Source organism: Aplysia californica, unplaced genomic scaffold (assembly GCF_000002075.1).
Source record: "Aplysia californica isolate F4 #8 unplaced genomic scaffold, AplCal3.0 scaffold00192, whole genome shotgun sequence".
Taxonomy (NCBI): Eukaryota; Metazoa; Mollusca; class Gastropoda; order Aplysiida; family Aplysiidae; genus Aplysia; species Aplysia californica.
In genome coordinates this window covers 722,192-748,884 of record NW_004797462.1, presented here as the reverse complement: position 1 = coordinate 748,884, position 26,693 = coordinate 722,192, and the positions used below count along the sequence as shown (strand labels likewise).

The 26,693-nt window shown below is 39.7% G+C and overlaps 2 protein-coding genes across 4 annotated transcripts in view; one reads left to right on the top strand and one right to left on the bottom strand.

The window, feature by feature from the left end:
- The window catches only part of LOC101848355 (CCR4-NOT transcription complex subunit 3), a 35,516-nt gene extending 16,768 nt beyond the window's left edge, over positions 1-18,748 (bottom strand). The window contains exons 1-12 of one of the 3 annotated variants that reach the window (XM_013082751.2): positions 18,486-18,748; positions 16,458-16,525; positions 15,911-15,985; positions 14,671-14,760; positions 14,377-14,505; positions 13,821-13,907; positions 13,531-13,641; positions 12,822-12,930; positions 12,076-12,209; positions 9,341-9,391; positions 7,611-7,690; positions 6,585-6,706 (exon numbers count right to left, since the gene is read on the bottom strand). In XM_013082751.2, the coding sequence (XP_012938205.1) occupies positions 6,585-6,706; positions 7,611-7,690; positions 9,341-9,391; positions 12,076-12,209; positions 12,822-12,930; positions 13,531-13,641; positions 13,821-13,907; positions 14,377-14,505; positions 14,671-14,760; positions 15,911-15,985; positions 16,458-16,525; positions 18,486-18,510 (1,081 nt within the window). In that variant the 5' untranslated portion in view covers positions 18,511-18,748. Of the gene's footprint in view, positions 1-6,584; positions 6,710-7,610; positions 7,691-9,340; positions 9,392-12,075; positions 12,210-12,821; positions 12,931-13,530; positions 13,642-13,820; positions 13,908-14,376; positions 14,506-14,670; positions 14,761-15,910; positions 15,986-16,457; positions 16,526-18,485 lie in introns of all 3 variants that reach the window. The other 2 variants (XM_013082750.2, XM_005098735.3) reach the window with 2 other exon arrangements.
- A 134-nt stretch (positions 18,749-18,882) lies between these two features.
- Positions 18,883-26,693, top strand: part of LOC101848110 (centrosomal protein of 131 kDa) — a 42,607-nt gene continuing 34,796 nt past the window's right edge. Inside the window, exon 1 of the mRNA XM_005098734.3 lies at positions 18,883-19,367. The gene's annotated coding sequence lies outside the window, so the exon portion shown is untranslated. The remainder of the gene's footprint in view (positions 19,368-26,693) is intronic.

Below are 26,693 nucleotides of genomic sequence, written 5' to 3'. Positions count from 1 at the left end.
CACCTCCTCCATGTTTCCCACGGCCTGCCCTTGCCTCGTGCTCCTTGTGGGTTCCACTTCAGTGACTGTCTTGTGATGTTTCCACTGGACTTTCTTAAGGTGTGTCTTCTCCATCGCCACTTTCTTAGTCCTATTTCTACTTCTATATCCTTTTGTCCTGTCCTTTCTGACAGGTCTTCCTTTCTTATTTAGTCCTGCATGTTTGCCGACAATCGTCTGAAATCCGACAAATGCGACCCGACCGATGCTATCGCGAGGCCCACCTGTATTTGTCAATGTGCGAAGTGTGAGGCCTGGCTAACTGCCAGCGTCCCCTTTTTCTCCCGTCGGCACTTTAAATTTCGTACCGACCGCCGACGTCTCCGACATAATTGTCGGAACCTGAGTAGAAATACGAATACGAAAAAGGACGACGACTCAGTTTCGTTCTTGAGCGGCCATTTTGAATTTCATTTGTTGACCGATTGTTCAGATCATGTGGATTCATTCAAGTCCGACTCACTTGTTCTACTAGATCTAGATTTATAGATCACTACAGACCTTAATGGAGGATTCATATTCCAATTCTATTGTTTCAACAAACCCTATCATAGGTTGTGCTGTAATATTAATGTTGGTAAAAAGCATTTCATCAGGTGCATGAATTATTTATTTAGAATCTAGACTCAGCTGAGTCCCTCTGTTCGGAATCGGATTTCTCATCCAAGGCCTCTTCTTATTCACTTGTTTTACTAGATCTAGATCTATTTAGATTACTAGACCTATATGGAGGATTCATTTTCCAATTCTACTGTGTTATTGTATCAAACCCTATTATAGCAATGTACGCCATATTATGCTCCTTGTTTATTTTGGAGTGTTCTTTAAAATCATTTTGGACTTGTGCTGACCTTTTTACATGAGGGCCGTTGCAGGTTCTTTTTAGGGTAGGCCCAGGGGTAGTGTTTGGGTTAGGGTTAGGTCTCTTCTTTATTGTGGTTGTTGGGGTGGTCGCTCGTAACTCAGAAGTCCTTCCTGCCTTTTATGACACTCACAAAAGCTCTTATGGGGGGTACAATATTTTCAGACAATCTGGTTGAGGCTCACATGCAGGTCTACTTATTCTATCCAGCCACTTAATTCTTAGAATACTCCTCATACATCTGTTGACGAAAGTCTGGACTTTATTCAGTACTGTCTTTGTTGTCTTCCAAGTTTCGCAGCCGTAGAGGAGCACAGACTTGACGTTGGAGTTAAAAGAGTCGAAATTTGGTGCGCTGTGAGATGTTGCTTGCTTTCCAGACTTTTGATAATTGATTGAATGCTGACCTTGCCTTGGCAGTTCTGGCTTTAACTTCTGCCTCGGTACCACCTTTACCATCGATGACACTTCCAAGGTAGGTAAAGGAGTGCACTTCTTCCAGGGGAGTGTCTTCCACTGTGACAGCAGGGCTTGAAACTTTTCCTAGCTTCACTACTTTTAACTTGTCTGGATGTATACGTGGGCCAACACTCCTTGATAGGCTGTTGAGTTCCTTGGTTTTTTCTTGCATATGAGCATGTGAGTGAGAGAGCAGTGCAAGGTCATCGTAAAAGTCCAAGTCGTCCAGCTGCTGCCAAGGGATCCACTGTATTCCATTATGTTTGCCTCTGGTGGCTTCTTTCATGACCCAGTATGAAGAGAAAAGGTGAGAGCAAGCATCCTTGTCGCACTCCTGTCTGTACCTGGAATGGTTCTGAGAGTTGTCCTTCAAGGAAGACTTGGCAGTTTGTTCCATCATAGGTGGCCTTCACAAGCTTGATGATTTTGTCAGGTATTCCAAAATGTCGCAGGCTGGAAACTTAAAAGATTTCAAGTATAGAGTGCAGTGGGTGTTTTCTGCATAACTTCGGCCTACCACTTCGCAGCCAGCTGCACTGAGTGCAGCTGGTGGCAAGCCATAGGTGCGGCCGAATCCATCCCCTTTAGGCGGCCAGGCCTTAAACAAGCTTTAAACGCTTGAAAACACGACAAACGTATCAGGTGCAATTCGAAATATAGTTGGCTTACTTTCAAATTTAATGAGATTCAATAGACTCTTGATTAGAGCATGCAAAACGAAATGGAAATCAATGACAAAGAGTGCAAACAGGGACTTTTAAAATTAAAAAATGGTACATACAACTTAAAAGGGGGCTCTCGTGGCCTAGAGGTTAAGGTGTTGGCCTCTCATTCAAAGGTCCCGGGTTCGAATCCGGGTAGCGACCGAAAAATTTTCTTCTCTAAAATTACCTCCTTTCCTGCTCTCTAGCAATGTTCTGTTGTCTGCTTTCAATTCCACTTTCTGCCCCCACCCCCTCACCTCCTTTGCCCCCTCCTCTGGGCTCCTGACTCTTTCTGCAGCCTTTCTACTGCTACTCCTTGGCTCCTCCTTACTGCTGTCTTTCTGCCACACCCCTGATCTTCTGGTAGGAAAGATCTACACCTAGCCTTCTCGGACAAGGGCGAAAAATCTTGGAGGGCCCGTGTGCAAGTTGCGCACATTGAAGATCCCTTGGTGGTCTAAAATCGATAAGAGTAGGCTTCGGCCACCACCCGGGCAAAATTCAAAATTTCCTACCAACTGAAAATATTAGGAGTGTCCCACGCGCTCATATGACCTTATGCAGTTGCGAGCGCCGTAAAACACTTTACAAAAACAAAAACCCCCCAAAAAATACAACTTAAATGAGATTCAGTCTACTTTTGATCAGAGCATGCAAACAAAAAGGAAATCAATGACTGCTTATGCAAAAAGTGCAAGGATGGTAGTTCATTGTTTAAGACACATTTTTCTTACTTACTGTAATTAGAAATTATGATAAATAAGAAAGATATGAGCTTTTTTTATAGCCATGTTGAAAATTAGCATTAAAAAAACCCAACCTAGCACAAAAGGGAAGTAATGGTAAAAATGGCTTAGCGTTTAAAGGGTCAACAGCTTATTTCACTTAACAATGATATTTCACCCCTGTATTCCTTGCCCTTCAGTTATGTTTCCTCTTCATGATTCATCAACCATACTGTCTACATAGCTACAATAATACACAGGCCCTATCCTTTCCCAGACTTTCATAAAATTCCTCACCTGGTGGGGACCCTGTAAAGACATAATTGATAGATCTTTCCCAACAAATTTTCAAAACAGCAAGAAGGTATTGAAAGGACAAATATCTTGTTTAAATTCTAGAAGAACACGAGAAGACAATGTCCTAACATGTATGACACACGTTCAGTTAAAAACCCCCAACCAAAACCATTACTAATTCGCAACATTGTCTCACCTGAAAAGTAAAGATTCACTTCCACCCCACTGACCCACAAGAAAAAGTAGCTTTACAAGTAAGTAGTAAAAATAATAACAAACAGCTCAAATCTCGTGTCATGACCTGCATTGTCCATAAAGGTACGGAAAAGACTATAACTTGTAAGCATTCTTTAAAAAAGTGTCCAGCAGTGCCAATTGAATTTTAGACAGGCAATCACTGCGGCATGCAAGATAAGTTAGCTAAAACTCAACAAGGCTACCTCAATATCTTACAGCAAAATTAAGCTGTCCTAGTAGCATATATGTAATTTTTTCCAGGTTCTCAGCCGATCTTAATGTAGATTTTTTCAAAACATTAGCACCTATATCAGAACCAAATGACATTAATGTCGAGTTGATCAAAGGAATAAACAGGATATAAACATATCACTTAAGTGATATCTTTGCAGCCCAGATTTAACGTAACAGACTATTTTTACGATAAATGAAAAAAAACAAAACAACAACTCAAAAACTATTTTTTTTGGAGAAAAACAAACATCACACACTCCTGCAAAGTGCACAAACGGCAAGTGAATACAAGCTACACTGTGAGAAAAGTAAAAATAACAAAGTAAATGCATGTGAAATCTGATAAAAGCACTGTTCCATCCAAAAACACAAAAGTCTCGTATGAATTAGCTTTAGGATCAGCGATGATAACACCAAGGTGCTAAAGAGGAGAAAATTTAATTGAACCATGAAATATATAGGTGGGTTGACAAATGACATGCACTAATGTATAGGTGGCAAAGTATATTATCCATCTACACATAGTACTTTCAGTCTTCACCTCAATTAGGTCTTTCAATTAAAATACAAATCTTTTGAACAAGACTGTTTTGTCCAAATTAATCTCTTTGAAAAGAAGATCAAGACGAAGCAGTTTCTGATTGCAAAGTGCATGGAGGTCAAGCCAGCAAAGTATTAACATGAGTACAGGATCTACTTTCTTCTACGTTCTGTCTGGTTTGGAGAAACTGAGATCACAAATAGAGATAGAGGCAAGTACAAAACCGGTGATAGGGTTCGAGGAGTAATCTGAAGCTACATCTATATCATGCATTCTAAACAAGAATATAACCATTCCTAACAAAGTCTACTGCATAAAACAAGCAGACATGATGAAAGGAGAAGAATATAAGATGCGATGGTACAAGCATACATAACGGTGCAAGGAGAGGAGGAAGGGAGAAACCCTCATCGCTAAGTCCTCTTTAAGTTTTTCTTGTTACAGGTGCCTGATTATATATTTGTATTTTGAAGGAAAACCAGCACGATTTTTTCCACTCAAATAGGTCACACTTGTCACTCACAAGAATGTGCTGGTCTTACCACCAAGTAAAATACTTGACACATTCAGGCCACGCTGCCAAGCACTGGGCGAGGGTGGAGTGCAGGGACAGCCTATACAGACAACACATTACAGCTATACAACTCTGACAAAAGCATCTTTGTGTGTCTAAAAAACTACTATAGATAGAGTAATTACTTGGCCAAAAATATTTAAACAACTTCAATCAGTGCTTCCAACAGCAGAAGTTGAAAAGCAAGGAAAATTCTGCCGGGGGTCTGCCCAGCAGAGCCCAGGGACATCACCCCGGTGGTGTTCAGGGGGCGAAGCCCCCCCAAAGAAATTGAAATTTAGTGCTTTTAGAGGGTTGAAAATGGCACTGGGAGCCTGTTTGAAGAGATTGCCTACAACACATAACATTTATTTTCACCAACATTCTGTCTTGTTTTCTTCACCTACATCTTTCCATTGCTTGCAATGTTTAAAAACAGGTTTCCCTTCCAGAATCCATTGCTACTCTAATTCAATTAATATATCATCGCACCATTGAAATAAGGCAAACCTGGGAATGATGAATATATAAGCACCTTCACAATACAGTTACCCAGCGCATACATCCTAATTTTCCTTAGTTTTCACATCTGAGAGCTGTATGCCACAGCGGCCCTTTCTTTCCTGTGCTGCAGAATCTTTGCATTCACAGTTCTCTAGATCTAGACAAATCTGCATAATAGTTTCTTTGTGAATGTAATTTTCTGTCTAAAACCACAAATCAATTTTCTTGATCAACGCGCAGATTTTCCAGCTGCAACACAATCCGAAGATCAGAAGAATGAGAAAATGATAAAAAGGATGAAATTAGCACAGATTTTGATCAATGTGAAGGTAAAAATGTACTGCTGACCACCCCGCAATGAATGGATGGGGTCGAGTGGTGTGATGGCCGATAGCAGGAAATGAACAATCTGACAGGTTGCAATAACATTTAACTTATCGCCGAGAGAATTGCCATAAATATCCGTAACTTATACAAGACGATAAGAGGGCGAGTACGGATACTTTGCTACGCAATTTTGGAAGTCCTATGCTGTCAAACTTTTTTACAGAGGGAGTTGATAATGATGGAGGAGCAAGTATGGATTTCCGTAAAAATACGGAAGATTGGAAGCACTGCTCTGTGTCATACAAACAGCATGAGGCTAAGGAAACTGAAAAATAATTAGAGAGGAAAAAAAAAAAGCCATGCAAATGCAAACTTTTTGACAGAGCTATCCATCCATGAACATAATAAAATCAACACCCATTACACTTTAAATGCTACTTTCATGGCCATATTTCATACACAAGACTGCCTCAAAGGTAGACTACATAAAACAGAATTCCCCATAATAAGACAAAGATAATCCTAAGAGGAGTAGTAATTGGGCAACAGATAATGTACAGTGAATCCTTACTGTAACGGCCAAACTCCCTAATCAACAGACGTGTTCAATAAGCACAGTGAAACAAGGCTTTAGTAGCCGACTTCAAAAACCAAAAACCTGCTCAGAGAGATTGTCTTTTTGAGATGAGGCTTTCTACCAATAGGCTATTCTATAAGTTAAGCTCATAAAAATTATGCCACACCCATACATTTCTACAGTTGGTTAAATGGTGCAGTTTAAAAAGTATCATTCAGAAAAAAGAGACAACCACACCAGAGTACCCCTTAAGCCTCAAGCAGTTATTGTCTTCTAAAAGCTTTATACATGTTATCACAAGCAGGAATCATAAGGACCAGTTCTGCACTACCAAAATACAAACTCAAAAATACACAGACAGAAAAAAATCAAAACAACTATGTCAAACACTGAGTAGGAAGTCATCAAACCCACCAAAACTACAACCTTTGTGGAAGAGAACAAAATACATCTTTTACACCAAACCCAAAGGCAAGATAACCGAGCACCAGAGATAAAAAGACATTGTTGACGTTCTCGACTTACCCGATGAGCTGTTATGTTGCCCACCTGCTGCTGCAGCGTACGCTGTCAGAGGGGACACTGTTGTCGATGAGTGATGATTACTATTCACAGAGTTGCTGTCAGAGTTTTGTGCTTGGCTGTTGCTGCTGAGAGAAAAGACACAAAAGAGACAGGATAAGTGTATGCAAAAAAAAGCCAAATATCCCATCCCATATTTATGAAAACCTGCTTTTGAACTTTTTATTAAACACAACTAAAGTCTCATTTGCTTTGTGTTGGTTGTGACCTCAAACTCAATAACAGAAAATAGATCAGTGGTTTCTGGCTTATAGCAGGCACCTCGAATGACAAAAAATCCCATACTCTTACGTGAACGTGCTATCAAGCAAATTTCGAAAGTAAGAATTCTGTCATTTTATCTGCTGTGGGTTGTGTCACCGAGCTGAGCTTGCCCTGGGCTGTGAAGTCCTCCTACGCCAAATGATCACAAAGACTATCATAATTATAGCACAGCTCTCTCACCTGACACACATGACGCATCACTGGCCATTCTCGCTCCATATCCCAATACATCTTTCTTTCCCAAAGCAAAGCAGCAACTTTTAAGTACTAAAGCAGTGTTTGCTTCCTTTTATCAGTTCTCTCTCTCTCTCTCTTCTGGTGCTGGGGCTTCATAAACGGTCAGCGATGCCGACAGCACGCAGGAACTCAACACTTGCCTGGGGGTCCTTAAAATGTGCTGAAAGTGGGTTACTGAAATGTCCCAGCAGACGGGTTCAAACATGATAACCGTCTTTTATCAGTTCCAAACGATATCTTATTTTATGGCCGATCTATTTCTGACCCTAGCGCAAGAATGACTGTGCTATTAGACGGAGTTGTCGATTTCGAACGAGCACTTGCGAGTAATAATTAAATGAAAAAAATTTGGTTGTGCCCTGCTTGAGGGCTATTGGCAGGAGACCACAGTTCTTGCTTTAAACTTGACTTTACATACCCCAAAACTAAATCCATTTTCTGTAAAATCAGAAATTCTGTTTTCCTTACTTTTGTGAATGTTGTCTCCCCAAAGATGACTGAGTCTTGTTGTTAGAGGTGCCTGATGGTGCTGGAGAAGCACCTTTTTTCTGTAGGGTAAAAACACAGAAATCAAATAATGTGGTCATTTAAAAAATGTAGACTTGCCACCAGAGAGTGAAACAACAACAACAAAACAAAACAAAGCAAAAAAATAAAAAAGGATAGAATTTCAAAAAGTTTGCAATATGTCGCAACCCCAGTGTTTTCTTGTCATATCTCTCCGTTTTTTTGTAAAAGTTTGACAGCACTTGCAACACAATAAGGTCAAATAAGTGCCGAAGATTTAAAAAAAAAAAATAGTAGAGGGTTTTACGGCGCTCGCAACTGCATAAGGTCATATGAGCGATTGAACGACAAGGGATGGGTGTCATCAGAGAAGTCTTTACAAGGAAATCAGACTTAGACTGCTCACCTCTCTAGCTTCAACTATCAAGGCACCCCAAAATAGCAGGTCACAAGAGAGTGACACAAACATACAAAAGAAGTAGAGGGAAATGACAATAGTAAGGATGAGGAAAGAAAAAGCAGCAGTTCCCTGTTGTAGATCAGGCACAGTTATGAGCGTGACATGAGTCAGCCCATTTACAATTCTACTATGCTTGAACGAGAAATGTTCCCCCTTTGGGAATGGCCTAAAGACACTTCATTCAGTGGCACTGCCCCAGGGGGAGAAGATTAGAGGTGTTACAAGAGAGTAACAAACATAAAAAAGAAGGAGGAAAGATAGGGACGATAGATTTTTGATAGGAAAGAAGCACACCACACCACAGCACCTGTCAACCACCCATGTCGTTTCTCCATTTTTAATAACAGTGACAACAGTTCATAACAAATAGTAAAGTTACGCTGTGTGGGTACTGTTTTCATTGTAAATTCACTTGCAATATGACGGCATGCATCTCAATGATATTAAAAAAATACAATAGTTGGGAGCTCTTGAACCCAGAAAACCTAAGCATCACTAGGACACATTTTGTGGTCAAATTGAACCCTTACACATACACGTGAGCCTACATGAAATAAGCCCCCCAACTCCTGCAGACAACCGTTGGATTTTTTTTATACCACTGCACGTTGAGGCCTTCATTCTCGCCTGTACTGTTAAAAAAGGTCAACTTCAAGAATATAACTTACAGATTAATTTGACCATGGCCTCATGACACTTAAAGTACATAAAGTCGTTGAATTGCCCTCGTTAATTAAACCTTCCCCCAAATGAAAATAAATGACAATGGCACAACAGACGACAAGAGCCATTTTATTCCATTAATTTACTGACTGGGAACTCCCCCCCCCCCCACCTGAAAAAAAAAATAATACAAAAAATCAAAAACCGTTGTCCCTGCCTTTGGGGGTACAGATTGGGACATTTAATTACATTTGCGGGGATGAACCCCCGGACTTGATTTATACCCTCAAGATTCTTAAAGAGATTTTTAAACATATATGTGTTTTTAAGCCTCTGTCAACACAAATTAGGGAGTTTGGCTTCCACCCCACCTGTCAGGGTCAACCAAGGCTGAAAGGGGTACAACTTCACAGCAGAAAGACAGAGATACTCAATAACAATTCTCCCCCAACAGGAAAACAAGCTCTTGTATTCTGCTTGTGACTACCAAGTGCCTCACTGCTACACCACAGATGCCCGCAAAGATAAGACCATTTTTCATTCATAAATATCTGCATCGGTAACCTACCTCTTCTGACTGAGATTTATGTCGCTTCCGATCAATTTCTTCATGTTTTTCCTGTGTATAAACAAAAGTAAATAGACACATGAGAACCTTGAACTGTGCAATCTCATCTTTCTCTTTGACAAACATAATCACATTATACCAATCAACAGTGAGTTATGTTTCTTCCATAGTTCATAGAGGACAATATAAATATCCAAAAAATAACAAGCAAAAAGAAAAACCAACTAAAACAAAACTAATATAGAAAACCCAACATAAGTTGGCTACTCTCCAGCAGAATCATTGCTGCCACCTTCTCAAAACCAAAGAAACATGTTTCAAACATTGTGAGTCAAGATGGTAGGCATTGGTCAGGTAAACGCCTCTAAACCATAACTACACACTTTTCCCGCATTCGATAATTTCAAGCTATTCAAAGTGAACCTGTAGCAAAAGATCTTTTCAATTGACTCACAAGCTTCGACCTCATTATTATTAGCAAATGTCTCGTCTTCAATTTTTCTTCAGCATCGGCAATTCAAGAAAACAAAACAAAAGAAAAATTTTCCGACAAGAAAACTGCTGAGCTCAGACCGAGAGACTGGTTAGCGACTAGTGCAGTGCGATTTTGAGGAAGCAAAAAATCATCGAAGCTTCGAAGTGTGAGCTCATTATTCATGACATTCGAATACCTCCGCCGAATTGTTTTTTTTCGTATATACAGTCGAACTTGCCCTGACGGCCACCTCGATACGACGGCCACTTTCCATTTCCCCCCTTGCGTTTTTTCGATATAATTTAACAGTGTAAAACGAGCACCTGTCCAACGCGGCCGCCATATTTTAACAAACAACCCCTATCACACTAAGCAATAACACCTGTCTTAGATGGCCACCTTAGTGACTCCATTACGTTTTGTCATAAACTGTCGGCACGAAAACGAAAGTGCCGACGGGAAAAAAGGGGGACGCTGGCAGTCGGCCAGGCCTCGCACTTTGCACGTTGACTGATACAGGTGGGCCTAGCGATAGCGATTGTCGGATTTCAGACGATTGTCGGCAAACATGCAGGTCTAAATGGACGTCAACATGAACTTGCGACAGAAGCGTCTCTCGTTCTCCGAGTGGTGACGACCCATGTGTTTGTTTTAACATTGCACTCGGTCTTCCTTGTGTGATACATTTCGTTTTATTTTCACTCTAGCGCAAAATTAGCAACAAAATAAAAATAACAAACAAAATACAAACCAACAACAAAAACAACAAAAGTGAGGCTACTTTCGATTAGGACTTCAGATGGGAATGGTTTGTTTTCTTCATCTTGATCAGTTCTGCCTAAGACGGCCACCTGTCTTATACAGCCACTTTTCTCCATGACAATGAGTGGCCGTCTTACACAGGTTCGACTGTATTATGATAAGCATAAACCCAGACCTATGTGCTGCTTTTCTACATTCGCTAGCTACTCATAGCGTTGTCAAATGCTTTTTTCTTATATGTGATAAGCCCAGATCTAACTTCCGCTATTCACAACGCCGTTGAATAGTTTTGTCTTATATAAGAAAAGCCTAGATCTAACTTCAGCAATTCGAAGTGCCGCCGAATCGTACTTTCTAATATGTGACAAGTCCAGATCTAACTTTTGCTATTCACAACGCTGTCGAATGGTTTTTTCTTATATAAGTCCAGATCTAACTTCCGCAATTCGAAGCGCCGCCGAATCGATTTTTTAATATGTGATAAGCTCAGATCCAATTTCCGATATATGAATGGGCTCGGAATAGTCATGCGGAGACTTGTAGGTCACATACATTTGCTGCGAGAGTGAAGGGAAAATGGCCGGTCTACGTGCGAAGCTGCTTTGGATAGGGGGGGAGGGGGGTAGGGTAGTCGTGCATTTATGATCAGGTCTAAACAACTATTAAACACAAAACGTTCAAATTTAAGCACACTATAGAGGATAGATAGATCTATTACCATCTCTGCATTGAAATTCAAGTTTCTTATAGTTTTCGGTACACCCGAAACGAAAGTGTTCCTGACACCAAAAGTATAGGTTAATTTATGTGTACTAACTTCAACGTCCACATATCATTAGTTTGCCCTATTTTCTGATTGGTTGCCAAGTTTCATTCACACTGGTTCATAAATAGAGCAGACCGAGGTTGAGAAAGTTAGTCACCTACGCTAAGATCCAGTCCAAAAATTCACCCGCAAACGAGGACCAAATTTTGTCGCGCAGGAAAGCCCGATTGGCATCTAAAGGGTTGTATTATAACTCTTGTAGGCTCCTTGTATCGCTCTGTCTCGTAACCATCAAATAAAGAGCATTTCTGTATATTTCTCTTAATGATTTTAGATATAATGTACTCCAAAGAAAAATTAGCTGAAAATCCATTATGTGTAAAAAAAATAAAAAAATTACACGTCATTCAAATGGCTCTGCCACACTTCGAATAGAGCAAAAGTCATGAATGTCGAATAGTAAAGTCGAATGGGCACAGCTCTATAAGCGACAATGCACACTATTGAGCTTCATAAGGAAAAGGCAAATACCTTACACGAGGCGCGGACTTAAAGATTGCAGCGTGAAAAGTAGCGTGGTTTATTTTTATTGAAACAAGTATCACACTCACTAAAATTAAATTTATATAGGAAAGATAAACATCTCTAACTTTACTGTGTCGAAAGGGGCATTAAATCCGCATAACGACCAATGAGATCTTAATCCATGCACATGAGAGAAGCAAAACTTACACTGGAATGATTGGCATTTACACTGGGACTAGGTGACGGAGAACTTGAGTTAGTAGAGGAAGGCGTGCTCCCAATTTTGTCCAAAAAGTCTTCACCCTCAGGAGGTGATGACGCCAGTGCTGTCGTTTCTGAAACTAAACAAAATAATGCAAATAAAATCAGGTATGAACCTAAGTTTTGTTACCAGTCAAAATAACACACATTTTCAAAAACAATATGGTGAATATCTGTTGATTACAATTCTCGACAGAGCAGTATTGTGAGACTTTATCTCCAGTTTCTGTTCGCATCAAAATTTGCAACAGAAAACAATGCACCCTCTTTGTAAAACTTAAATACTAAGCTTTAGAAAAATACTAAGAGAAAGAGAGGCCATCCCAATGTAAACCCACTATCAAAACGAATCACCAAGGGACCCGCTCCGATTACAAGAAATCAGGGTGAAAACACCTGTATAATAATAAAACTTTAAACTACTACTCTGCAAATCTATTTGTTTAAAAAAAAGAATGAACTATAATTTGCTTTTACAATTAAAAAACAACAACAAAACAAACCCAACCCAACCAAAAAAACAACAACCAAAGACTGTTTCAACCCATATGCCAAAACGATTGTTGTTGTTATCGATCCAAATGCCAAGACGCTAAACCAATCCATTTCAGGACTAAGAAAACTTGATTTACAGCTCTATTTGATCGACTCCAAGAATAAGTAGGCAAAAGAGAAAATTTGTCAATACTTACTACCAATATCTCCCAGATCTAAATCATCATACATGTATAAATTCTCCTGAAAACTGGGGTCTTGACACGATTCCACATAATACTCTATATCATCGCGGAGTTCTTTGATCTGCAATAACGAAAAAACCCATATATAACAGTAAAGCACAAGCCACATAGCAAAGTAGTAAAAGCTACTAAGTGCAATTGGACAACAATAACTTAGGTTATCAGAAAAACCATGACATTTAACACCCATCAGTCAGTTGTACAAAGCAATTCACAGCGAGGCAGTAAAAGAAGAAAAAAAGCAAGGCTGTGGTCAGGTGAGACATGACAAAAAGATGAGGGTTAAGTAGATTGATTGGGAAGAAAGGAGCTAGCAAAATAATTTAGACCACAGCTGCAAACACAATCAAAAGACACGTTTAGGTATCAAAGTTTGACCTTCTACTTACATAAAACGGTAGTCGTCAGATGAATAAAATTAAAAATCTTTTTTGAAAAATCCCTAGACCTTATACAAATATCCTTTGTAAGTGCACGCAACAGACAAGGCATGATATTCACACTTAATTAACTCTCAAGACCATCACCAAAGACACCCATTCCGACACATTACATGGAAATAAAATCGATGTCTTAGCGAACACAATCCACTATTATTTTTCACTACAACAACCATACTAATATTTTTTTGCAATAACTATTCTCATACAAAAACACTCACCTTATCAACAGCTACCTTGTCGTTGTCAACACGCCTCATAATTTGCTCTAACATTTCTATGTGATACTTGTGTCTCTCCTGGTGCTGCTTCAACTCCTCACATTTGGGATCCTGCAAAAAGTAAACTTATTAAATGTTGGAATCAATTTAATATTCCCTCCCCCATCTCAAACAAAAGAAAACCCACTTCTAAAATGTTCAAAACTATTTAAAACTGGCCCTCAACGGACTCAATATTCAGCAAGCTCTAAACCCATATCAAATCCATATAAAACAAAAACAAACCTTACCTTTCCTTTTTTCTTATTGGAACCAGACCTTGACTCAAGCTCACTCTCAAACTGATCAAGCTGCAACTGGAGGTTATCTATGACTGACTGTGAAAAAGAAAAAAACAAATAACCCATTCACATAAATGAAACATTAAAAGAATGTGAAAGGACATTTGTCAACCATATTCTAAACTAAACATGGACAACTTATGCAGAGGAAAGGGCACCACAAATACACCATAGCAGATAGCTGTAGTCGAGATGACATTTAGAGCAGACATGACAAAATGACACCTGTTTTCTGTAAAGAAATTTAAGTAACATTGAATCAGTATATCCGACTGAATGTAGTTGTTAGGAGTTGACACTACATCAATATGTATGCACTTTTTCCATAGAGTGAAATCAAGAACAATTCTAAATTCTGGATTGCGGAATACAAAATTTTGTTACTCAAAACCAACACACCGGTAGAAAAAGAGCAAAATAATTTCCTTGGGTCAAGGACAATATTGGCTGCATTCATTAATACATGTTAACACCATGAAAAAATGTAAAGGACTTGTTAAAGTACCGATAACCACTGGGTGGTGTCTGCTTTCTCCTTCATTTGAGGGTCCAACTTTGCAGCTGCCCCCAGACCATCCTTTGAGTATGCCTTTGTTTTTGTTTCCCTTTCCACCACCTTGAAACGTTCCATTTGCTGTCAAAGAGAGAAACAATTTCAATTGTAAATAATTCACATGATGAAATAACAAAAAGATAGAAACATTAAATATTTCACTAAGATGTATGACTACAACAGTTTATTTACAAATGATGCTCACGCACACCCTAAAGATTATGCTATTTCTATACATTCCCTTACCATCTCGATTAATTTGCGGTGATCTAAGAGTGAGGTTTTGTCCTTGATGTCACTGTTTGCGATCCATGATTTGATCTGATCTCGAAGCCTCTGTGATTGAGAAAAAACAAACAAACCAGTTTACATGTATGATATTAATCTGAACTGCCCTTTTAGAGCAAAAGAGGAATGATAAAAAGACAAAATTAATATACTCTACCATTTTATAAATTAGTACATGACAACAATGATACATTATTTCATTATATCTCATTTATACATAGTAAGTATATTATTACAGTACAATAATACATGATACATTTCTAACACTGAAATGTTTGAACATTCATATTCTGTTAGTGAGAAAAATTTGAAAAAGAAATCTAGAAACATTTGCACAAAGCTTATAATCAGTCTCATATTAAAATACATACTAAACCTCATTTTATTAAATTGGTTAGTAAATTCGGATGTGAATGAAAGTTGTCAAAAGCAACCCCGTCCTCAGTATGATATTGTTGCCAACATTCTCAACTTGATAAACCCAACTAATTTTCAAAGCATACTTCTCCAGTGGCAGCCTGTACGCAACCAGCACTTTAAATCTCGATAGATGATGAAATAAAGCGAAGTAACCCCTCAAATAAATTTGTTCTGGTTAAGTAGAGAGACGCTTTACTAGGCAATTAATACACCCCCCCTCCCCCAACACAGAGAAAGTGAGTGATTATCACAGACACAAGTTTCTCAAACTCATTTTAACTGAAATAGCTTTACGTTCCTGTTTACAGATCATCATCTCCTTTCTTACCTTGGATCAGGTTATAGGCGACAAAACACTTTCCCCTATCCTGGACAGCCTTTTGATTTTATTCTTAAACTCTTCTCCAGATTCCATGTGGTTTTCCCCCATAATCTTTTAACCTCCTGTCCACACAACTTACATCATTTAAACGCAGGCTGCTTCAACCCTGACTGTCAGGGCCAACCTAAGAGGCCAGGTTAAGAAGGAAACATTCCACCAGATGGAGATGTCAGCTTAACACCCCCCCCCCATCAAAAACACATCACGTGTAGTAAGCAATGGTGTAGAGCCTAACCACTACGCTATAAGCACCAGAAATCAATTCTACACCCCCCCCCCCCAAATCTGTTAATGAAATGCCCTGTGTTAACAAATGTAATCATTCCAAAGCTCCTGCGAAAATGAAGTATGTCAAACAAGATGTAGCAATATCAATTATAACCAAGCAATACTCACCTGAAGCTTTTTAATTTCTTTTTTCAGATCAGTTTCAAATTTCTCCTTTTGATTACTATTTGTAGCAGTTTGAACCTGAAATAAAATACAAAAATTCATTGTGAGAAAATCAAGTGTATAGAATGATGCTAAGTACTACATCAACAACAAAAACAAAATAAAGACTGATTAACTCACCGAGTCCTACAATACTGAACATGTAAAATACAGATTTAATGTTACTTTTACTTAAAAGTTATAATTTTAACCCTGTTTTGGCTTGTGAATTGGCAAGCACACCACAAAGAAAGGCCCAACCGACCATTATCCGTACATCCAGTTTAAGGGTTTTTATGAAGTCCTATGCAGACGCTGCATCTTGCTTGCTTGGAAAAGTGTAAGAACAGAAAAGAAAAAAAGTAAAGTTTTCCTTGCAATAACAATATTAACAAGCATGATCTTTGTCCCCAATATCTAGTGACAGTCGCACACTACTCCAAACAACGAAACTTTTAACTCCAGTTTAAGAAGATCAAACCAATGCACTAGAGAGTACAGAAATGATTACCTTCTTCCAAATGTCCTCGAAGGTTTCGACACCTTCGTCTACTTTTTTGAGACATCTCTCAATTTCAGCTGCAAAGGACAAAATGGCCAAATAAGTGTATGGCACAAAGCAAATATAGACCCACAACACACACAAGAACCCTCCCCCCCCACAAAAGTAACCATGTACAAGAACTGAAGCAATTCGAGTAAAAACAACAACAACAAAAAACACCACCCAAAAGTCAGTTTCTAGTATTAGTAAGAAATTTACGGCACTTGCAAGGTCGTATAAGTGCCAAAGATAAGAGGTGTTACAAGAGAGAAACACAAAAAAGGAGGAAGAGAGAAAAGGACGAAAGCTTTTGATAGTAAAGGAACAAACCACACGAGAGCACCCGCCAACTATCCACACAAAAAGTCAGAGGGAAGAAATTAACTTGGCTTACAGTGAAAGAAACAACTGCAATCACTTATTATTATAACCCCCACCCAAACAAAAGACAGGATCCTTGCAGGACAGCAACTCTGCTGTAAGTCACCAAGACAAAGGCAAGGTGCTTGAACATGTCAAAAGACTGATAGGTTGAAATGTCAGTAATGCTTAACTAAGCCCTGAACGGTTCTTACTGAGAAAACGGTGCAACATAAAAGCAATCATAATTTTTATAACAAGCATATTGGAACTATTTTTTCAGTATGATGGTCCTTGAAATTATTGAAAAGATTTTCTAGATCTAGACTGTTCCCTGGCAATGTCTAAACGGAAGTGGCTATTCTCACCCGGGGTGAGATTAGAAATACGATCGACCTCTCACCCCGGGTGAGACTTGCCACCGTAGGCTATTCTCAGCCGGTGTGAAACAAGACCTGTTTTTCCTTATTTCGGAATACTTTCTATCGATGTGGATGATCAAATGGACAAAGGCAAAGAATAGATTACGTTATAGCACAAAAGTAAGCTAATTTTATCGACTACAAAGATGCTATGGCCCTATGGCTATTTCACTTTTCGAATCGAGCCGAACTACGGGGGTCACCATTTTGTTTTGCCCGGAAGTTCTCGCAAGATCTACTCCTCCCCTCTTCTCTCTCTCTTTCTGAATACTGTCTATCGGTGTGTACGATCAAATTGACCAAAACAAAGTTAAAAAATTATGTTAAAACACAAAAGTAAATCAATTTGGTTGTCCACAAAGATGCTACGGCTATTTAACTTTACGAATCGAGCCGAACTACGCGAGTCGCCATTTTGTTTTGCCCGGAAGTTCTCGCGCTACTCCTCTCTCTCCACTGCCCACAGACAAAATTTTACGCTTTTAGTAGGCTAACATTAGATTTCTAGTAATGGAACGTTTGTTCACGGCACAGAATTCTACAATTTTTCTGTTATCACAGTGTAGAATTCTGTGATTTAGGGTAAAAGCAAAATTGGTTGGCCTAGATCTAGGCTATAACAGTGAATGCCCACCGGGTGAGAATTATAATAGCCAAAAGACTCGCCTGCACTATTCTCACCCAGGGTGAGAAAAGAGGTGGCCTCCCAAGCGCCTAAAGCAGAGATTGATGGATTCTCATCCTGACTCCTGACCATCATAAATTAATTTAATTAAGATCAATATCTAGGCCCTATAGAGCGTTTAGAACAGAGGCCACAGCTCATGATCCTGTCCACACATAAAGTCTAATGGAAGTCCACCAGGTGGTAAACCACAACAACCAACAAAGAAAAGGATAGAGAAATGACAAAGACAATGATGTCACAGTAGCCTAGTCCACTCCGTCTTCCCCCCCCCCCCACCCCCAAGTACACTGGACCCTATACTACCTCGGCAACGATGCATCAGAATAAGCTAATACTATAAACGACTGCTGACTGATGACATGAACAATCTAGTTATTCCTGTTACATGCACATGTCAAGGAGACTGTTCACAAGTCTCCAAAACGCAAAGCCCAAACCAACGCCAACATAGAGAAATCGAAACAGTGCAGCAAGACCTCTTTAGAGTTCTTGGAAAGATCGAAACCTAAGTACAATTAAAAATACCTTGTAGCTTTCGCCTGTCAGCCATGCCTTAAGCCTGCACAGGTATGTAGTTGTTGCATGCTACAGATCAGCAAAACAACGATAGTCAGACTAGGGTTGCGAAAGTGTTGCCAGTTCAACTCCTCTTGATTATTCCATCAAATCCAATATGGCCGACCAAAGCACTCCGAACAACTCAGTGAACTTGTGCTAGATATCCGAATAAAAAATAGTGCAGCTTTCACATAAATCTACACGAATTGGCAATTAAACTCAAATCAAGTAAAAAGTCTAAGAATATTATAAATATTGTTCTTAAATTTTGTCAAAATAAGCCTACAATATTCTACAATTAGTGCTTTTGTGCTCGGATTTATAGCTGCACATTAATCTATAACCGGAAGTACCTTCTGCATTTAGTACGCATGTGAAACCATTCTAATGTTTACATGTTTCTGCTAGATCTTCGGCGTAGTGTCAATGCAACGAAAACAGTCAAGGAAAGTTTGTAAAATAAAGCAAGACTAATTTTCGCCACAGATTCAACCATGAATGCCTTTCTGTTAGAGTGTAGTGCTGTTACATGATGTAAATAACAGCATTTATCTTATGGCATAGAATTAATAATAGATTCAAGATAGATTTAGACTTCTAGTCTTTTGATTATCTAGAAAGTGTGGTTCTCAGCTTTAGAATCAACAAAGAATTGCTTTGCTTTGGTTTGCACGGGATAGGCTAAATCTAGCCTACTCGACAAATATAATCTAGAATCTACTCGTCTGTGCAGTTATGTCTACCAGCTGACCAACACTGCTCTAGGCCCAAGATCAAGTCAAGAAAAAGGTCACTAGATCTAGTCTGATCTAGCAAAACGAGCGAGTGCGAGTTTAATCAGGTGTTCATGTAAGTATGCCTTGATATAAATATGTAGATCTAGATTTAGATGTGTTAAGCTAATAATAGGCTAGGCCTACTTAAATCTTAAATAAGTAAGTCAGGGTGTTCTCTGTTCTCTTGTCTTGCTTAGAATCAAATGAGTTGAAGTAGACTATTTGTGTGCGATCTGTCGATTTGCTCGATCCATTGATCGCGCAGCGCATTTGGTTGATCTAGGAAACGCGCGACAATCCTTTGATTGTTGCACATTCTGTTGATCAGTGGATCGCGCAGCGCTTATTGTGGATGTGAGAAATATAAACTTACTGCGCAGTCTGTTGATAAACTTTGATGATGAAGTGAAAAAAAAAAAGAAAATTTTACTTACTGAACATGTCAGTCTTTGAGCGTCCTGTTGTTTTGCTTCCATGAAGAGTTGTGTGTTGAACAAGTGTTGATGGTTGACCTGCACTCAGCATTTGGACAGATTTGATTGGCTGAGTACTTCACGTGGTATTCCGAATACGGTCAAGATTTTGGTAAATTTTTACTTTCACTCCCGCACACAGATGCACTGTTTCAGGGGTCAAACTGCAGTACTGTTTGCTGCAGATCACACATAAAGCCACTAAAACTGTCGCAAATCAATTATTTTCAAGACAATTTCAAATCTAACTGTAAAATATCAAATTATGGGTAAAAACAGGGGGGCATGCCCCCCTGTAACCCCCCAGATTTTCTTTTACCCCAGTGGGGCATGCCCCCCTGTAACCCCCCAGATTTTCTTTTACCCCAGTGGGGCAGGCCCCCCTGGTACCCCCCGATTGGTCCAAAGCACGTCTATCTCGGTTAAAAACAATCAAATATTTCAAAAACTATTAATTTGCGACGGACATGTAGTTGATATTCGTGTTCTGCACATCAATATTTAGTAGAAAATAGACAACTGGTAGCTGAGTGTGAGATGGGAGGGAAAGTAAAAAAATACCAAGATTTTTTATGGCTTTTGATAAAGATTTGGGGCTCTCGTGGCCTAGAGGTTAAGGTGTTGGCCTCTCATTCAAAGGTCCCGGGTTCGAATCCGGGTAGTGACCGAAAAATTTTCTTCTCTAAAATTGTCTCCTTTCACCTCCTTTCCTGCTCTCTAGCAATGTTCTGTTGTCTGCTTTCATTTCCACTTTCTGCCCCCACCCCCTCAATTCCTTTGCCCCCTCCTCTGGGCTCCTGACTCTTTCTGCAGCCTTTCTACTGCTACTCCTTGGCTCCTCCTTACTGCTGTCTTTCTGCCACACCCCTGATCTTCTGGTAGGAAAGATCTACACCTAGCCCTCTCGGACAAGGGCGAAAAATCTTGGAGGGCCTGTGTGCAAGTTGCGCACGTTAAAGATCACTTGGTGGTCTAAAATCGATAAGAGTAGGCTTCGGCCGCCACCCGGGCAAAATTCAAAATTTCCTACCAACTGAAAATATTAGGAGTGTCCCGCGCGCTCATATGACCATTGCAGTTGCGAGCGCCGTAAAACACTTTACAAAAACAAAAAAAATATGATAAAGATTTAATGGCTTGATTAAAAAATTATTATACATTATATATACAAGTATTGTTGTCTTTATTGTTTCCTTGAACCAGAGCACCTCGAGCACAGCCAACAGTTGGCGGCTTCTTTACGTTGTCGCTGTGTTTTTAGCCCTACGCACTTGGCATGGAACCATAGATTGTATTCCTCGCATTCTAACATCAGGTTTCCATCGTCTGGGCAACGGCAAACACAGTAAATTTCTACTGTTGAAGAAGAAACGACTGCTGTTGATCTGAATTTGGGGCGACTTGGAAATGCCACAAAGTTCTGAGTTTCGATACACCGTCTCAGATGCTGTCGAACTTCACATTCGTCATACTCGAGTTGTGTGGAATCTTCTCCACACAGCAGTGATGTTGCAAATGCAACAGCAAATGCACCACAATCTGGACGAGAGCCCTGTAGTTGATTGTTCATGAGAGCAAACTCAATCACATCGTCATCACTTAGTATATTTGGCCACGCTTTCTATAATTTTTTTGGCAGGCAATTGGCGAAGGGAATCATATATCCTAATCTGCTTATTGTCGTTCCTTGCAATTATTATCCAATGATTATGTGTGTGGACTATTTGTATAAAAGAACCGGTTTGCACACTAAATGGCGAGTTTTGCTGTAGCAACGTGTCCTGCAGTCCGTTTCTTTCTGGGTATTGCTGGCATAGAATATTTTGCGCAGCATTTATCTGTTTATCGTTCAAGTACACTGTTGGACATTCTAAATCTGTAGTGTCTATGTCAGATAAAACTCTTGACCATTTGCTTCACTTTTTGGTTCATCTTTGTTTTGACACGTTGTTGAAGAATGGCAGTGTGTCGAGCTTGTGATGTTGTTTAATAGACACGGACATCGTTTTGATTTGCAACCTGACGCGCAATTACAAAAGCTTTTTTAAAATAAATTCTCCGGATGATGCCTTTTTGCAGCCTCTCGAAGAGTGATTTCCTCTTTCAGGTTTGGTGTAACATCACCTGTGAATTGTTCTAGGTCACCTGCAAAATGTTTAGATTTTAGGCGTCCATATTTTGTGGCTAGTGAAAACGACGGTCTCTTCTGTCCATGAACCTGAATGATTATTGCAGGCAATCGTTTTAGATCTGTAGAAGCCCTATCTAGTTTTGGTATTGCTAGGGAAACTGTTTCACCTACACTACACGGCGTCACTTTTCGCCCGATTCTGTTACTTTTAGTTCCCGTGACTCAGCAGCCCGCCGGAGCTCCCCGGCTCGGGGTCACGGGGTTAATGAGCCCTGAGGCGACTTTGCCGGTCTCGGTCGGGAAGTTCGCATTTTTGACTATGTTTAAAACGATATAACTTCTTCCCCATCCCACACAGCAAACCATTACGCGGATGTACTAAAAGCTCAATGTCTTGAGATTTATTCTGCGTTAGAATGGTTAGTTTCTGCGCCTTAGTTTTAGTTCTAGACAAGTGTTTGTAGAGTACCCAATTTGTCCTATTTCAGTTACAAAGTTATGAATAAATGATTGTTATTTTAAAAAAGGCACGACAGATCTCTCCAAATTCTGTGTTAAACTGACTACGAATATCATGTCTTTTACCATGAGAAATCTTAAATCTGCGGTAGTAGTAATAATCAAGTTATAAGAGAAGAAAGATGCACATCTGCATTTTTTAACTAAAGACTATCAGCGTTAACTCTTATTTTACTATTAAACAAGAGAAAGTTACTCTGCGTTCGTTCATGAATCATGCTGTGTCTGTGGCAGCCTGCATACAACTAAAAAGATATAATATAAGCGATTTAAAAAACCACAAAACCGTGTAAATACATGGGTAGAGATAAACTTCTAGTATGGAATAAAAATAATGACAGCTAAAACATTCATTCTTAGTTTTTGTGTAGGAAATATGCGCGGACACAATTATGAATGTAAAGGAATCAGTCACATTGTCAGTTATTGCAAATGGTCAGAGAAATGTAAAAAAAAGCTGGAAAACTCTGGTGCTGATTCAGTGTCCCTGGAAAGCTAGAAATTATTCTTATAACCCAATTACGAGAAGTCATCCTTATTATTCAGTCAACTTACAAAACCTAGACTTAGCGTTTTAAGAAAAGTAAGCAATTTCTGGAGTGTAACAGATACTGTTCGTGTATTAGGTCTACGTTGAAGATATATTCTAGCACTAAAATCGATTTGTACTTTTCATTGAGAAACTTCATGATAACTTTTATAAACTTTCGAGAAAATATGCGAATATTCAGGATTATATATTAGACACATAGAGTTGTATTTGGAGGAATTACTTCATAGCGAATTGTGTGCCCGATGGATAAAGTTGCAAAATTACAGCCTTCTATTATAAGCGCAGATACCGTCTTTTCTGAGTATCTGCACTAATGTTATGTCGTTCATATTCCAAAAGTTCGACAGATTTTGACGATGCGTTTTTTTAATATTAATTTTTTTTCATTCACGCTAGTCCCAAAAAAATTACAATTTAGCATTGCCGACTCCAGCGCGTCTAACGAAATAACCAGACAAGTTACAACGTCCGTTCTTTTTTGAGTCTCAAGAGCAGAAATGCGTGCTTTGGGTGCACTGAATGAGAATTACCATAAATACAAGAATACACCTTAAATTGTACGTTGAAAAGTACCAAAAATTAAGTCGGCCCAGACAGAGCGGCGACAGGGAGCTGACCCCCGTGACCCCGACGTGATAAGGCGCCCGGCGGCGAACCCCCTGCGGCAACTAAAATTCCACTGCCGGTGCGCCGTGACTAAAGCTTGCGATTTTTACTCTTTTTGGGTTGTTGTAAATTTCTCCATTCGTTCAGCTGCTTAAACAGTTTTTCGGTAGGCTCTTTTTAGCACAACTGTATGCCTGTTGAACTCTGGTTCAGACTTGGGATGCTGTGTCGGTGGCTCTGAATATTCCTCAGACAGCTGAGCTGGTGGCTCTGTTTCGGCATCATACAGCTGAGTTGGTGGCTTTGTTTCAGACAGCTGTGATGGTGGATCTAGTTCTTTAGTGACATTACGTTCTAGTTCTAGCCTCAGCTTTTTTCGTGGTGTGGGTGGGAATTGGTCTCTGCAGCGGTTGGTGTGACTCATCTAAGTCTTCCTCCTCAACAATTGAATCTGACCCAGGGAAAAGGCCTGTTGGTGTGGTGACTTTCCAAAGACAACTTTGTATGGGGGCTCATTTGTAGTGCGTTGCACATCCGTGTTCAAAGAGAACATAATCCTTGGAAGCCATGATGCCCAAGGATAAGTGTTATTTGAGTCGCAACCTTCGTCGACTTTCATTGCGGCAAGTTTCTTTTCCACTGTTCTATTGCCTCGTTCAACAAGGCCTTGGGATTGTGAATGTCGAGGCCTACCATTCACAAAAGTCACTTGACCACCTCAAAAAGAGCCCTCATGACTTGGTTAACGAATTCTTGTCCATTGTCTGAATGAAAAATTTTAGGAGGTCCAAAATATGCCAGAACTCTTTCTTCCAGTAACCTAGCAACTTCGAGTGCTGATTTTGTTTTCAAAGGAAACAAGACATGGAATTTTGAAAAATGATCCATAAAATGGACGATGTAGTGGTAATCTCCATCTGGGCTATGTCTCATGTCTATAAGGTCAATTTGAACACTTTCAAGGAAGTCTTTTTCAACCATTGGCTTGAGGGGAGGTCTGATAGTTTGTGGCACACTAAGCTGACTTGTTGGGCATTGTGAGCAGAATTTCTGAACAAAACCTCTAGTTGTTCCTTGATAATGTCTTTGAGAAAAGTCAAGTACTTTTTTATAACCGCTATGCTTTAGCTCTGTAGCATGAATTTCAAGCAGAACGCTAACGACATTATCAGCATGGAGCACTCTCAAGTAGCTTGCAGAACCCGCATCCTGTGGGGAAAAAAAACCTTTTAAATTTATTTTTTGAACGTTCTTCTGTTCTTTCCTGCAAGGATGCCAGATTTTCCGCTTTCTTTTTTTATTCCCAAAAGCATCATCCTCTCCACGGCAGTACTGGCCTCTGCCTCCCTATCTTCCTCCTCAATCAGCTGGCGAGAGAGACATTTCAGGATCTCGACCCTATCTGGTTGAACCGTATTGTCAACTAGGTGGCCTCACCAGCCAATCTGTCGGCTTTTTCATTTCCCCTAACACCTGCATGGCCATGGCAGAAAATCCATGTGGGCGATCGTATAGGCGTTGGTTCGATAGCTTGAATCCATTCTGTTCTCAGGAAACCTTTTTCGATCCTTCTGAGGGTACACATGGAATCAGTGATAAGAACAGCATGGGTTGTGTTAGGGTGATCTTGGGTCATCCAATCAAGTACTTTCGTGATGGTTTCAATTTCCATTCGCATACTTGGTGGTTGATAAATATTGTTTAATAAAAAAAATTGTCGTTTTTACAATAAAACGTCCTCGTATGTAACCAATATAATAATCTAGCAACTGCGTTTGTTTCCATTTTTTTGTCTAAAAGTTGCAACAAAAAGTTGCCATTAATTTTCAAGCTTTCAACTCTCTGTGACGACGTATAGAGCAATATGTTGATAGAGGTAACAATCTAAAGCACCAGAATTTCTTGTGCTCTGCGTTTTAAGCATCCAGAATATCATTTGTAGTCACCCAGAGCGTAAAAACATGAAAAATGAAGGTTTCACAACAGAATGAAAGGGGCAAAAATAAAAGACAGACAGCAATATATTTAGTATGTAATGTAATGTACTTAAACTCTCCGCATGAAAATAGAAACACTGGACATCTTATAAATTATCAAAATACATGTCTAATATGTTATGAAATGGCTTTGTTGTTTTGTCTTTTTTGAAAACTGCAAAAATCGCGGCCGCGATTCGCAGACCAAAAAATGCCGATTCACCGGTCGTGGCCGTGACAAACGCAGATGCTAGAATATTAATAATGATAAAACAACCGATAGCTTAACAATAGCCACAATATCAGCTGCAATAATTACATAATAAAGGATATAGCAGACAGAGTTAGTACTAGTTAGCCTAAGCTCCAAAGGGGGTATGGGAATATAAGTTATAAAGCTACTTTAAGAAAATCAAAAAAAAATGTCTTACTTTGCCTTTTTCGTTTGGGACCACCAGAACATCAACCAAACCAATGCCTGGCATGTTCATCAAGGAAAAACGCTTTTTTTTAACCCAATGTCGAAAATGGGCTTCAGTTGTTTTTTCTGGCTGTTTCAAATGTTTGACAATCATGTCAAATTTCTCTTTGGTCAGTAACGCAGACCCAGGATTTTTTTACAGTAACTGCGCTTCTTTCTCCATTATCGCCGTGAACCGCTCCATACTGAATAAGTGTTCAGAGTGATACCCACCGACCTATAACCCTGATTTCAACTTTCGTTATTGCGATGTAGTGAGTTGTTGTAACCCCAGTGACTACCATTCAGTTTCGGTTTGACTTTGGAGAGTGAAGCTAAATCACACTCTGGACGACAACAAAACATAACAAAACTCAGGGGTAAGATCTATAGAATGCGCAACCAAACGGATCGTCAAAAAGCGCTGCGCGATCCACTGATCAACAGAATGCGTATCAATCAATGGATTGTCGCGCGTTTCCTCGATCACCCAAATGCGACTTCGAAGCCGGGGCCTAAGTGCTCCAAATCAAAAAGTAAAAATTCATAATGGCGGTCCTGCAATGGAATGCCGGCGGAATCCGACCTTCCATTGCAGAATTGCAACATTTACAGGCCACACTGTGCCCACGGGTGGCCTGTATTCAAGAAACAAAATTCGCCCCGGCTTCAACCATAGAC